Source organism: Balaenoptera borealis, assembly GCF_965194805.1.
Source record: "Balaenoptera borealis genome assembly, chromosome: X".
Lineage (NCBI taxonomy): Eukaryota > Metazoa > Chordata > Mammalia > Artiodactyla > Balaenopteridae > Balaenoptera > Balaenoptera borealis.
Genome location: NC_138881.1, coordinates 33,905,288 through 33,918,802, shown reverse-complemented (window position 1 = coordinate 33,918,802; position 13,515 = coordinate 33,905,288). Strand labels below are relative to the sequence as shown.

At 39.5% G+C, this 13,515-nt stretch overlaps 1 protein-coding gene across 1 annotated transcript; it reads left to right on the top strand.

Annotated features, from left to right (window-relative positions):
- The first annotated feature begins 1,031 nt into the window (after positions 1-1,031).
- Positions 1,032-11,770, top strand: DYNLT3 (dynein light chain Tctex-type 3). Its single transcript, XM_082377712.1, has 5 exons — positions 1,032-1,163; positions 3,609-3,650; positions 8,745-8,868; positions 9,522-9,599; positions 9,910-11,770. Exons 1-5 carry the CDS (start codon positions 1,134-1,136, stop codon positions 9,984-9,986), a joined length of 351 nt encoding a protein of 116 aa, XP_082233838.1. The 5' UTR covers positions 1,032-1,133; the 3' UTR covers positions 9,987-11,770.
- Positions 11,771-13,515: the final 1,745 nt, after the last annotated feature.

Here is a 13,515-nt window from a genome sequence, read left to right as displayed (position 1 = left end):
CCCCAAATTGTTTGACACTTGTGCCGTTGAAAGGTAGGCAGCTTCTAGAAGCTGGAAAAGGCAAGGAAATGGATTCTCTTCTCAAGCCTCCAAAGGGAACGTAGTCCTGCAGACTCATTTTAGATTTCTGACCTCTAGTACTGTAAAACAATAAATTTGTGCTGCTTTAAGCCACTAAATTTATGATAATTTGTTACACCAGCAATACGAAGCTAATACAGTGATTAAGAACTTGGGTGCTGCTATCAGCCTCGTCAAGTTTAAATCCTTCTTCTACTACTTACTGGATATATGACCTTTGGCAAATTACTTAAACTCTCTGTACCTCAGTTTCATCTTGAAAGATGGGATGATGGTAGCAGAACCAAACCTGCTGAGTTCTCACGGGTTTAAATGAGAAAATCCTTAGGATTATCTGAAACTCCGTAATTTTAAAATAAAGGTAACCATTGTTCTGCTAATATTTATAATTTGATTTAGTATATTTGTACCTTCTCTCCTACAAATTAAAGTTTTTTGGTTTTTGGGGTTTTTTTACATAGTCATGGAGGAGGAGGCGTGTAAGAGCATCTGCTCCAGGAGTCGTAGTGCTTACAGCATCTCATTTGATCCTCACAACCAGCCATGAAATAGGTGTAATTTTGTTTTCATACGAGAAAACTGAGGCTGTGGGAGGTTAACTTTTCCAAGTGACATAGCTAGTAAGAAGACAAATCAAAGCAGCTTGTTCACTACACTTGCATTCACTACACTTATTTGCTGGATGATGCACGAATATGTGCAAATAACCATGGCAGTGGGCACTCATCAATACTGCAGAGTTTAGGCGGACTGACACTAGGTCACCCCATCTGACCCACACCGGCACAAATCCCAGCTCTTTAACACGCAACCCTGGTTTCCAGAAAGGTTGGAGGTAACAGAGAGACACTTCCAGTCGCAGGAATCCTGGGGGAGGGTGGGATGGGAGTGGGGGGGGGAGGCAGGAAGGTGGTAACGCTGTGACGCAAAGGCGGGGACTGCGTGGGGAACGCCCCGGGCCATAACCGGGGGGCGGGGCCTCCCCGGGGCCAGTACGCGGCCGCGTAGCTAGACTTGCCCATCCCTCACCCCCGAGGAGAGCTGGCGCCACCATGGAGGAGTACCATCGCCCCTGCGACGAGGTACCGCCCCTTCACCGCCCGCGAGCGACCCCCGTCCGCCTCGGCGCTTAGTCTTGGCCGGGTGGTCTCCCGGCACCCGGCGGCCCCGAGAGTTGGGGTGCGGCGTCCTCCGAGCCCGGGTCCTCTCCTCGGGGCCCGGGATCCGCCCCGCCCATCCTCGGCCCCCCACCCCGAGGCCCTGAGGGTGGGCTGAGAGTCGGGGTGGCAGGGGCTGCTGGGAGCACAGGGGGCTGGCAGTGGGGTCGCGGCCGAGGGGTGGAAGGCCTGACTCGGGGTGCGTGGGGTAGGGATGGGGTGGAGGGAGCCGCCCGTCTGCAGGGCGGGCCGCGGGAATCGGTCTTCCCGGCTGCTTCCTCCGCCCCTTGGTGTCCCCAAAGCAGGTGCCGCATCCCCGCCAAGCGAGGCTCTGGTGGCAGAGCCGCTCCCGCTCCCGGGCACTCTCGTCTGGGTGGTTTGGAAGGAGGCGCCTTATGGATTAGGAGCCCTTGCTTACTGACTCAGGCTTCCCGAAACCTCACCAGAATCCCGTGATGTCATCTGTCATCTTCCTGTTACTGATGGGGGACTCTGACTTTCATGGAGGCTAAGTGACTTGCCCAAAGTTAGAACTGCCAGAAATGACAGATGCTCCATTTGAACCCAGATCTCTGACTACACAACTACAACTCTGGCTTCACTTTAACCACGATGAGGATGAGGCCTGTTGGATCCCAGGATAACCTGTGACAGGGCAGTATAAACAAAGACATCTTCTATCCACTGGTAGCCACAGGTGAATGGTGCGGTGAAATAAAAGTAGGCAGGCACGTGGTGGAGGTGCAGCATAAAATGGTGTATCATTAGACCCCTGAAAGGGGCTTCTGGACCATTCATCTTTAGGATGTGGGCTTCTGCAGAAGCTAAGACCACATTTAAATTCATTACTTCTGTGCTTCAGGTGGCATACACACTTCAAGGTTAGTGGTAAAGTATTCTTATTTTAGAAATTGAAGCACAAGCAATTTCACCCTCAAGAAGCACTAGTCTGCTGACTCCTAAGAGGTTCTGTACTGCAGTACCCCCTAAATACCTATATTTAAAAAGAAATAAAATTACACGTGTTACCATGGCCACCCAGTACAACCTGATTATCGGGTGACCTTCCAAATTGAAGTGGAATGGACATCCCATTTAATTTGTAGACGACTTTTGAAAATAGATAAGGACCTTATTTGAAGGTAAAATGACCATTTTAATAGGGGCAATTGTGACACCAGTTTTCATGATATTTCTGATTATTTAGGGTATTTTTATTCCTTTGTTGTGGGGGAATTATCTGATATAATTAAATGAGTTGAAAATATTTTAAATCTGTACTCAAGGTGATACTTATTTTCAGAATTTACTTGGTTTTTGAACTGTTTTATTGTATAGTGGGATTTACAAGCATGCTGATGTCATACAGCACCTAAAAACATCTCTATGGAAACAAATCATGTACTACCTGAAGTGTTTTGGTTTAGATTGCAATCTTATCACATAGCCTAGTTCTTGACTCTAGGACATTTCCTTGTCATTAATGGTTGCTTTTAAACTCAAGATTGTATCAAGCCACTCCACAGGAAAGACTAAGTTGCCAGACCTGTTATATTATAGGTCTATATAGGTTATAGGTCTAACATATTATTTATATGTTATAAAGTGACATTAATTTGGAATGATCAAGTATTTTCATAACCTTTAACTCAGGAAAGCCACATTTTTGCCAAGCATAAGTTAAAAACAAAACTGAAACTTACCTATTCAGCATTCTTTTCTCACTCCCCCTCATTCTCACTTAGCTGCAACTATTTCCTGTGTACTGATAACACATCCTTATACCCACCTCCTATTTCCTGAGCTTTACAATCCAATGATCCTCAATCTCTGGTGTTCATCAGAATCACCAGTAAAGCACTTTTTTTTTCTTGTGCTGTCCATATCTATTTAAAATTTTTTTTATTTTATATTGGAGTATAGTTGATTTACAGTGTTGTGGTAGTTTCAAGTGTACAGCAGAGTGATTCAGTTATACATATACACATATCTATTCTTTTTCAGATTCTTGTCCCATATAGGTTATTACAGAGTATTGAGTAGAATTCCCTGTGCTATACAGTAGGTCCTTGTTGATTATCTGTTTTATATATAGTAGTGTTATATGAGTAAAGCACTTTTTAAAAAAACATAGTTGCCCAGGCCCTGCCTCAGAACTAATCAATCAAAATCTCCATGGAGGTAGGTGGGGAAAGCATTTTGCGATTTTAAAGATGATCAAGGTGGGATTAGTAGCCTCAGTAGGCTTAATGCCCCTTTTCACTGTGGTCTCCTGTCTCTAAAACCTGTCTAGGCCAGCCTAGCATCATAGCTACCAGGAAAAGGAAGTCTGTGTTGAAAACAACTTTAGTTTTTGTTTTCCATCTTTAGGTCGGCTTCAGTGCTGATGAAGCCCACAATATCGTTAAAGAGGTGAGTTACATATCTTGTTCATCTTGAAGATTGATGCATTGGTTGACATTTTAAAAAGCTGTGTTTTGACTTTCAGCACAAAGTTAGAAACCTTAGTATTAAAGCAAGATTTTTCATATTTATTCACTAATTCTTCATAGGGGTGCTTCTATGTTTGTTGTGTTGTATGCTGTCAGGCATCTTGGGGCTTACCCTGAAAGGGATGTTTAAATATTGATCTAGAAAACTGGTTTGCTGTTTTCTAAAACTGATTCTCTGTCTTTTGAATAAAAGAACTTTTATTCCAGTGGGGCCAAATATTATTTTAAATGTTAATGCCCTAAAAGTATATAAGTAAATTATATGTAATAGTATAATAAACATATAATTATAGTATATACATACATATATATATGTGTGTGTGTGTATATATATATATATATATATATATATATATATCAAGTAAATAAAAGACCCAAGAAATATCTGCTTTGGTTATTGTATGCTTTTTTTTAGCCCAATATAACTGGAAAAATAGGGACTTCCAGTGGTTAAGACTCTGCACTCCCAGTGCAGGGGGCACAGGTTCGATCCTTGGTCGGGGAACTAAGATCCTGCATGCCGCGTGGCACGGCCATGCGCACACACACACAAAGATTGGAAAAGTAATCACTTAATATCTTTTAATATCTTTTAGACACTGATACGACGGTACATCAAAATCTTCAGAAAAATATTTGAAATATGATATCTGGTCCTCATGTTAGGCAAATAAATAGACAAGAAGTTCTCTTTGGGACTCAATGTTGGCAGAGGAACTTTAATTATTCTAGTGGTATCACATACAGACTAACTGTGGGTAAGGTATTTATGAACACTTTTAATAGTCCTGAGTCATTTTTAACTGTGCCAAATCCTAGAAAAAAATAAGCTGGCCCGGAAGGCAGGCTTGTGTTGCGGGCATGACTGTTGCAGCCTGTGTCCTAGCAGCAGGCCCCAACTCCCTTTAGGCTTGGCTGGATTGGTTTGCCCTCTGGGCACTGAGCACCGTCTCAGTCCTGAGACCATGCCTTACCTGCCTGAATGCTTAGGGCACGAGCTCACCCGGAACTCACCCAGGGCTGGCCTCGTAAAACTAGGATCAACCTGAGGTCTGAGAGAGCTGGATAGGCACCTGAAAATCCCGCCATATTTTAATAGTTCAAAATCATGTATTAGAACTTTGTAGCCAGGAATATATCATTACCAAAACAAAATGCAAATGTTTTCAATACCTTGACAATGCAAAAGCACAAATGAGGGCAATGGGGGGGGGTGGAAGAAGGGATGGAGGTCATGGGAGGGCAGGAGTGATAACAGCCTCAAAGTGGAAAGTCAAGAGAGACTGTCCTTGGTGGATGGAACATGAAGCAAAGGATGCTGGGGTATTGGAGGAATCTTTTAAATAGTACCTTCTTCTTTACCCACATTATGAACCATATGAAAAGACCAAAGAGTTAGTAGAAAGAGAACCAAATATCACCTTTATTATTGATAAAAACTGAGTTGGAGATTGGAGCTTGTTTTGCTAACTCCCTAGCTGTTCGGTTCAGACCTTGGAAGAGGCATCCAAGGGAAAGTTAGAGTCAGCAGAGAGAAACACTTAACCAGGCTGGTGCCTTTCGTTGGTCTGGGTGCAGAGGGAAGGAGAAACTAAATACCCAATCCAAGGCATTTGGGAGATTGGCTGTCCCAGATGAGAAGGGTACCAACCAGTAACTCACTCCACCTCCATGGGGAGGAATAATAACAGGTGGGACGAGAGGCCAGGGATGATAAGGAAAAAATCCTCTGCGTGGAAGGAAACATCCGGGGTAGAAAAGAAATATGCTCCTAATAGTGTAAATATATTGAAGTAAAAATAGCAAATTCATTATATTGAGGGACGTGGGGAGGGGGGGGCAGGAGGTGGCAGGTGGTCCTAGGGAACTAAATTTTCATCTGTCATAGCAGGAGCTCTAGGGATGTTGTCTATAATTCATCAATCAAGAAATAGCAATATAAACATTATTTAGAGATATGTGAGTGACCCTTAAGAGACAAAAAAACAGTTGTACCCTAAAAGTGTTTCTTCTGTGGAAGGGGGCTGGGGATGGGAAAGGGTGGGGAGGGGATTCTTATTTTTCATTGTAAGCTCTTCTGTTCTGTTGGATTTTTAAACCCACGTGCATGGGTTACTTTGATGGTTTGTTCAGTTAAAAGAACCATGCTTCTTAAAATGAGATACACATATTGAGTGGTGGCTAGGAGGTCCTAGAAGCCACTGGGTGCATTTTTTTTATTTTAAAAAATTTATTTATTTATTTAGGCTGCGTCGGGTCTTAGTTGCGGCACGTAGGATCTTTCATTGCGGCGCGCGGGCTTAGTTGCCCTGTGGCATGTGGGATCTTAGTTCCCCGACCAGGGATCGAACCGGTGTCCCCTGCATTGCAAGGTGGATTCTCAACCGCTGGACCACCAGGGAAGTCCCCACTGGGTGCATTTTAGAGCATCAATTCTACTTCCATACTTGCAAGAGGGAGTTAAGTAATATAAATAATTTAACACCATTTTCAAATGAAAACAAACTGATACATTATGGAGTCAAAAGCAAGCTTCATTTGAAATTTTCATATAAAATATGAGACTCGAAAGACATCTCAGGTTTGCCACAGCTGGCTTTCAGGTACCTGTGTATCCTCTTCCCTCCCCCTCTCTTCCCATGAGCCAACTGTCTGTGCCATTGAGGCATTCGGAAGGTGAGAGGGAGAGGGAGAGGGAGAGAGAGAGCGAGAGCTATTTGAAAACATGTCAGCACTTCCCAGATGATTATACAGTTTCAGCAGGCATTTCTGTTCTTCTTATCTTTTGCTGATCTCCTTATTTTCTTAGAGTCCTTCCTCTGAGCCCCTATGCTAATATATTTTTCCTGCTGAAGTCTTAGAGCCACTCACTTATTGGTGATATGCATATGTTTTATTTATTGTCAGTAATAGAATTTGCCCACGAACAAATTTTCATATAAAAAGTGAGTTACAAATGGAATTAACTTGGAGCTTAATCTAAAGTATATTTGATTCAGGATGCCCAGAGAGTATATCAAAGCCAGTATTACTTCAACAACAAACGTGTACTGAGTGCCTGCTATGTGCCCGAGTTCTGAGTTTGGCCCTGGGAATACAGAGCAGGTTAAGGACCTCATTATCTAGTGGGCCTCCTGGTAAAGTGGTAATGAAGAAGGCTAAATGTTAATTAATAGTAATTAGCAGGGCTATTTACAGTGGCATCCACAGGCCCCTGATATTTCTGTTGTTTGGAGCAGAACTTGAAGCGGTCCTATTAGATAACCTGAAAGTAAACAAGGGCTCGTAGTTTCCCATTAAGGTACAGCAGTCTAGGGAGAGGAAGAGGTTTCCCAAAGGCCGTCAGCTTGGGAATAGTAAAGTCAGGATTAAATCTTTGTCCCCGTGACCCTTGGGCCACTGACCCTCCTAACTGTTCATGTTACATTCTAGGAGAATAATTTGAGCCACATCATTACTTTCTTCAACCCCTCTAAATTTAATTTCTCTTTTTTGCGTTTTACGATTAGTGAAGAGTTTATACTATCCAGCTTAAGATTCCATATTAATTAGTGCCTCTACTATAGTCCAGTTGTAGTAAATGAAAGCTGCACATGTGCATGTGTGTGTGCACGCGTGTGTGTGTCTGTCTTATTAAGCTGGATTCTATAAATGAATTGAATGAGTGCTTTATTCTCCCGGCTCTAGCACTTGAATAAAAACATAATAGCAGCAAAATAAGTCAGAGAAAGACAAATACTGTATGATCGCACTACTATGTGGAATCTAAAAAACTCCAAACTCATAGAAACAGAGTAGAACGGTGGTTGCCATGGGGTGGGGAAAATGTTGGTCAAAGGGTACAAACTTCTGGTTGTAAGATGAATAAGTTCTGAGGATCTAATATACACCATGGTAATTATGGTTAACAGTACTGTATTGTATACTTGAAGGTTGCTGAAAGTAGATCTTAAATGTTCTCAATACACACACACAAACAAAAGGTAAGTATGTGAGGAAGTGAATGTGTTAACTAACCTTATTGTGGCAATCATTTCACAATATAACATGTGTCAAATCATCACATTGTACACCTTAAACTGACACAATGTATGTCAATTATATCTCAATAAAACTGGAAAAAATAAAATAACAGCAGCAATAATGATGTAATAATATCCGTCATTACTTATGTGTTTGCTCTGTGGCAGTCACTGTGTTTGAGCACACAGCTTTCCATATCTCACCCCATCCTCACAGCAGCTTGATAAGATGACGCTGTTATCCCTGCTTTAAAGATTAGGAAAATAGGGGTTTCAAGAGATTAAGTCACTTGCAAAAGGTCACACAGGGGTGGCCGAGGTGACCTTAAAACCTAAGACTGTGATACTAAACCGGTGCTCTTAATCAAGTATCAGAAGTGGATGCAAGTAAACACCGTGGAAAATTAACTTTCTCTTTCTAGAGTGCCTAAAAACTAGCGTTTGTTGATGATTTACTTTTAGTGGCAGGTGTGCTTGTTGTTTGATAGCTAAGCAGTTACATAATATGAAATAGGATATAATTATTGTACATGAGAAATAGATTTTTAAATTGGTCTCATCCTTTATTTCTAGCATCTGAAACCTAGTTCAAATCCCAGCTGTTTCAAAGCCATTCTTTAACCAATTGATATCACCCTTTTAAAATCTCCACCCCCCCCATAATCCTTTTATGACATGACTTACCACCCTTGATTAGTCTTCCTTGTATTATAGAGTTCTTTTATTAGTTTCTCTGCTAGACTGTTAAGTTCTTTACAGTAGAGGCCATGTCACATTTATCTTTATATGGCCTGTGATATCTCATAGAGTGAGATAATGCATGCGGAAATGCTTTGAAAATTCTACAACAGTTAGAGATGACGCGTAATAAATATTTAACAGATGCATATCTTGTAAGATGTTTTATTAGGTTATAAGTGTATTTTATGTTTTGAATAAATTTTTTGCTGCGATATGTGTATACTTTGTTTAATTGTCCTCTGCCCTTTTAGTGTATAGATGGGGTCTTGGGAGGTGAAGATTATAATCATAACAACATCAACCAATGGACCGCAAGCATAGTGGAGCAATCCTTAGCACATCTGGTTAAGTTGGGAAAAGCTTATAAGTATATTGGTAAGTATCGGTGTCCTTCCTCACTAGTTTACTCACCTTTGTTCCTGTGGTTTTCCTCTGAATTTACAGAATGTAAATGAATGATAGACACTCAAGTTGGATACTAATAGGGGGTGAAGGACTTCTGACTTATCCATCACAAAAATAATCTGTGATAATACCTAAAAGATGGAGATCTTTCACAACTCAGAAGCAGTTTGAGCTCCCGCCAACCATCTACTTGTCTTGATAGCATCGTCTTTTACATTTGCATCGGTTATCTTCAGTGAAATTCCCTCAGCCCTACTGTCTTCCTTTCATTAGTGCCATGCCTCCTTACGTGTAGGACTGTGAAGTGCCACACAATACTTGTAAAGTGGAACATTTTCTTTGTTTCTGTGTCTGAATTATGCCCATGGGACAAGGCACATAATTTCGCCCAGATTTTTCCTGCAGTACAGTCACCATTGGTTATGGCACTGGGCAGCAAACAGACTGGACCCAGTGGGGTCAGAATCGTGCTGGTAAATAATCAAGATGAGAGACTTATTTTTTTCAATCCATTCGCTGAATGCTTTGTTGTCTGTTATTTTTATAGCTTTTAGAGCTCCGAACTCAAACACTTAGATATGTTTTCCTTTGTAAGCGTTCTCACTGTGCAACTTTATTTGTAGTGACCTGTGCGGTGGTCCAGAGGAGTGCATATGGCTTTCACACAGCCAGCTCATGTTTTTGGGACACCACATCTGATGGTAAGAGACTTTAAGTTGATTCAAACAAAATCCAACTTCTAGCAAAGTCAAATAGTGTACTTGTTATCGAATCCTTATTTATCTCTAATTAAATTCCCACAAGACTTTATCAACAGAATTGCTATGTACCTAGTGACAAGTATGCCATCAGACAAATAGGAAATGTGAAGATTTAACAGATTGCAGGAAATATGATATTAAAACCTATGAAAAATGTATATATATATATAGATAGATAGATAGATAGATATTTCCTGGTAATTCTGATGTTTTGCTGGTATTTCAAAGTCCTTTTGTTGTGTGTTTTCAGGAACCTGTACTGTAAGATGGGAAAACCGAACCATGAACTGTATTGTCAATGTCTTTGCCATTGCTATTGTCCTGTAACAGGCTAAAAATGTTCGGCCGAAACCATTAACAAGAATTTGTCACTGTATCCTTTCTAAAAAGAGTAACAGTTACTTATTCGTGTGCTAGATGACAAGTGTGCAATATGCTTCAAAACTATCAACAAAAACTGAATAGTGCAAGCAAGCAATCTCATAGGAAGTTGGCAGATTATCTCATATTCCATACAGCATCATTTAAATAGGAAAACCTCAACATTAGCAAAAAACACAGAAATATGGCATGACATGAAAATACAGTCTTATATTTACACCGGCTTTTCACTAATAGTATGTACCTAAGGAGATGGGGAAATCCATTCAGATAATTAAATTCTCTTTCAGCTAGAAAAGTTAACAGGGATAAATATATGAACAAAAATACTGCAAGGATAAATGTGGAGAAAATGATAATAATTAGTTAACACTTCTTAGTTTTTTACTTCTCCTTCTTAGTTGTACATACGATTTAGTGGAAAGTAATTCCATTCTTTTTTTTTTTCGGCCGTGCCACGCAGCTTGTGGGTTCTTAGTTCCCCAACCAGGGGTTGAACCCGGGCCCTCGGCAGTGAAAGCACAGAGTCCTAACCACGGGACAGCCAGGGAATTCCCTTAAATCAGTTTTTTAAATTTCAAATTCTTATTTACATTTGAGGGCGAATTAAATCAGGTAACCTGAATTCCCTAGGTAAACAAGATTAGTTACAGTGTATGATGAAAAGTATATGACTCTAACAGCTGCCTTACACTTCATTCCTTCCATTTGGAACAAATATTTACTGAATGTTATGAGCTATTTCTCTGCTAATTATTATAGTTATCAATATGCTGTTCAAATTCTAAGTTTCTTTTGGTACCTATTCAGTTGGACAACTAACATTTATGTTTGGGAAGGAAAAAAAAAAAGAGTTGTTTTACAAGAGAGGAAAAAAGTGAATCTGGTTATCCAGGTAGAAGTAAGCAAAAGAAAAGCACTTATTGCTGACAGAATTATAGATGTAATTTTAAGAATTGCTCCTAACAAGCAAAAAATGCATAAAATATGCAACTCTTAGTTAAAGGCCTTATTAGCAGTATAATACACAAGTAGTAAATTTTGTCATTGCTTTAGTTACAATCATCTGTAAATAATTTTAAATACTTATTATGTGAGGTTCAAATTGAGTGGAGTAAAGTGTAAATTAAACGTATACAAACATTAGCAGGTTATTGAATATCTCAGGGCTTATGAAATATAAATTATTAAGAAAATAAAAGATGAAAAATTAGGGTACACAGCTGGCCACCAAATGCGAAGTCAATTTGCTATTTAACCTTGAAAACAAAATCAATTTTGCATATTACCACTAACACTAATACATATAGGGAGTGGAACCATGATTTGTTGAATCCTCGGGGGAAAGAAAAGCTTAGTGTTGACAATATTAAGATAGTATTCTTCTAGGAATACTATGTGCATGTTTGATATTTTTGCTGAGTAACAATAATTGTTCAGTGTGTAAGAAGAAGATGAAGAAAATACAAGGATAGAGTTTAATGCAGTGATCTACATTTTGGGCACGTCAAAATTTATCAGTCATTACCTTTATGTTAGTTTACGCTGCTGGCTTTTGTGCCTTGAAGATTATAATAGTGACCAAAATACATCTGTGCAGTTAAGGCTCGCTTTTGATTATTGTTATTGAAGCCTGATTTTAAAAGAATAATAATCAAAGATACCTCGTGAACTTGCTCTCTGCTCTGTTTCTAGTTAAAATGTAATAAAGATTATCTTCCTGCACTGTACGTTTGCTTCTGGATGTTCACTGAATAGTTAAAGAAATGGCATTGTCTTTAAGAAATTCTAAATAACAGGAATGAGGAAGAGAAATGAATGTCAGACCACACAGATACATTGTACAGAATAAATGCCATTAAAATAGCAACCTGAACCCAGTGTTCACCATTACAACATAAATAACAGCTCCTATTTTATGCCTTTTATTATTTTTAACAAAAAGTTATTTTAAAAAGTAGTATAAAATATATTCTGTAACCATTTATTAGCTTTTAATAACTATTTTTTGGCAAGGAATTTTGTCCTATTTGTCAACCTGCAATTGAGTTGTTGCTGTTTGTTTGTTTTTCATTAAGGACTTTAAGTATGTAAAATTAGCGTATTCAGATGTAAGTACTAACTCGGATTTTTGTAAAGCTATAATTTTATGTTTGTAAAGTACCAGTATACAGCCCTAAATGATGGCAACATCTCATTACATTTTCTGTGGTAAAAAGTACTTTTTTGCTCTTCTTTCCACGTTAGGTGTTATCTAATTATGAGTCACTGAAAGCATTTTCACCACCTACAGTCATCAACACATTTTTAAGGTAATCTTACAATGCTGTGGATTATATTTTTAAAGCTTGAGTAAAAAACCTTGTCTATCCTTGATAACAGTTTTTTAAAAGTGGGAGAAAAATCTGTGATTTTTTTTGTAGCAAAGGAACTAGGTCTTTTTTATAGCAGACACCAAAGCAAAGGTTGAGAGATGAATTGAAAATTTCACTCCATGTGCTACAATCTACCCAAGGGGAACTTGTTTTATAATCTAGAAGGTGGAGCTATACTTGTGGCTAAAGAGGCTTATAGTTTCAATGTCTAATAATTCAGTAAAATTGACCTTTGCATATTTACTAAATTCCCTATAAAAGGATCTTAAGCATTCAGCCCTTACAAGATTTAGATAGCCACCATCAATATACATTAACCTCAGTGGTCCAGGAGATTCTAGCCCACCTTGTCTAACTGCAAATCCCGTATTTCTCACTGTGGTCCCACTCAATGTCACCCCATGTCATCCTTGGATATGTAGGATATATTGACAATCCAGGCCTAATTAGAAATGGCTCCTAACTGCTTCATAAAGAGTATCTCTTCCCAAAATGGTTTCTAAGGATCTCAGAGATGAAGCGGGAACTTTGTACAGACACTCTCAGCACCACTGGGATGGTATGTATCTTCCCTACAGGACACGAAACGTGGGCAACTATCCCCACTCTGGGATGCTTTAAAGGTGAAGCCTATATGGGGAAGTTTCTTTGCAGTTCTGCCTAACCAGGTCAGGGAATCTGATGCCTGGGCTTATCCAGTAATGTATATTCAACTTTCTTCATGCTAAAATAAACCTTTTTATTTTACTGAATGCTGTGTCTTTTTAGATATTTTTATGTATGCCCGCTTCTAACTTGAGATATTTCAATCTGGGTTTCTCAGGGCAGAGTTTTACATGAGGCAGTATTACTACTTAATGAAAGTTCTGTTATTTTCACCCCTATAATGCCTTATGGAGAAATTCTCCGTGAAAATTAATAGATTGTATCATGTACCGACCTTTTCTTAACCTGTAATTTTGTAGGCTAGGAATTTGGATTAAGCTGCATGAGCTAACATAGGCTTTCACGGTTAATGCTCATATAGAATACCACCCAAAATGATCAGGATTAGAGTAGTGGTCTCTGAATAATTAAATTAAAGCAAACTTGTTCTGTAA

Bases quoted from the DNA above. Each gene is read 5' to 3' on its own strand.
- DYNLT3 (XM_082377712.1), top strand. From the start codon at position 1,134: ATGGAGGAGTACCATCGCCCCTGCGACGAG. The intron at 3,651-8,744 runs GTGAGTTACATA...CTGCCCTTTTAG, and splicing joins CCCACAATATCGTTAAAGAG to TGTATAGATGGGGTCTTGGG. The intron at 8,869-9,521 runs GTAAGTATCGGT...CTTTATTTGTAG, and splicing joins AAAAGCTTATAAGTATATTG to TGACCTGTGCGGTGGTCCAG.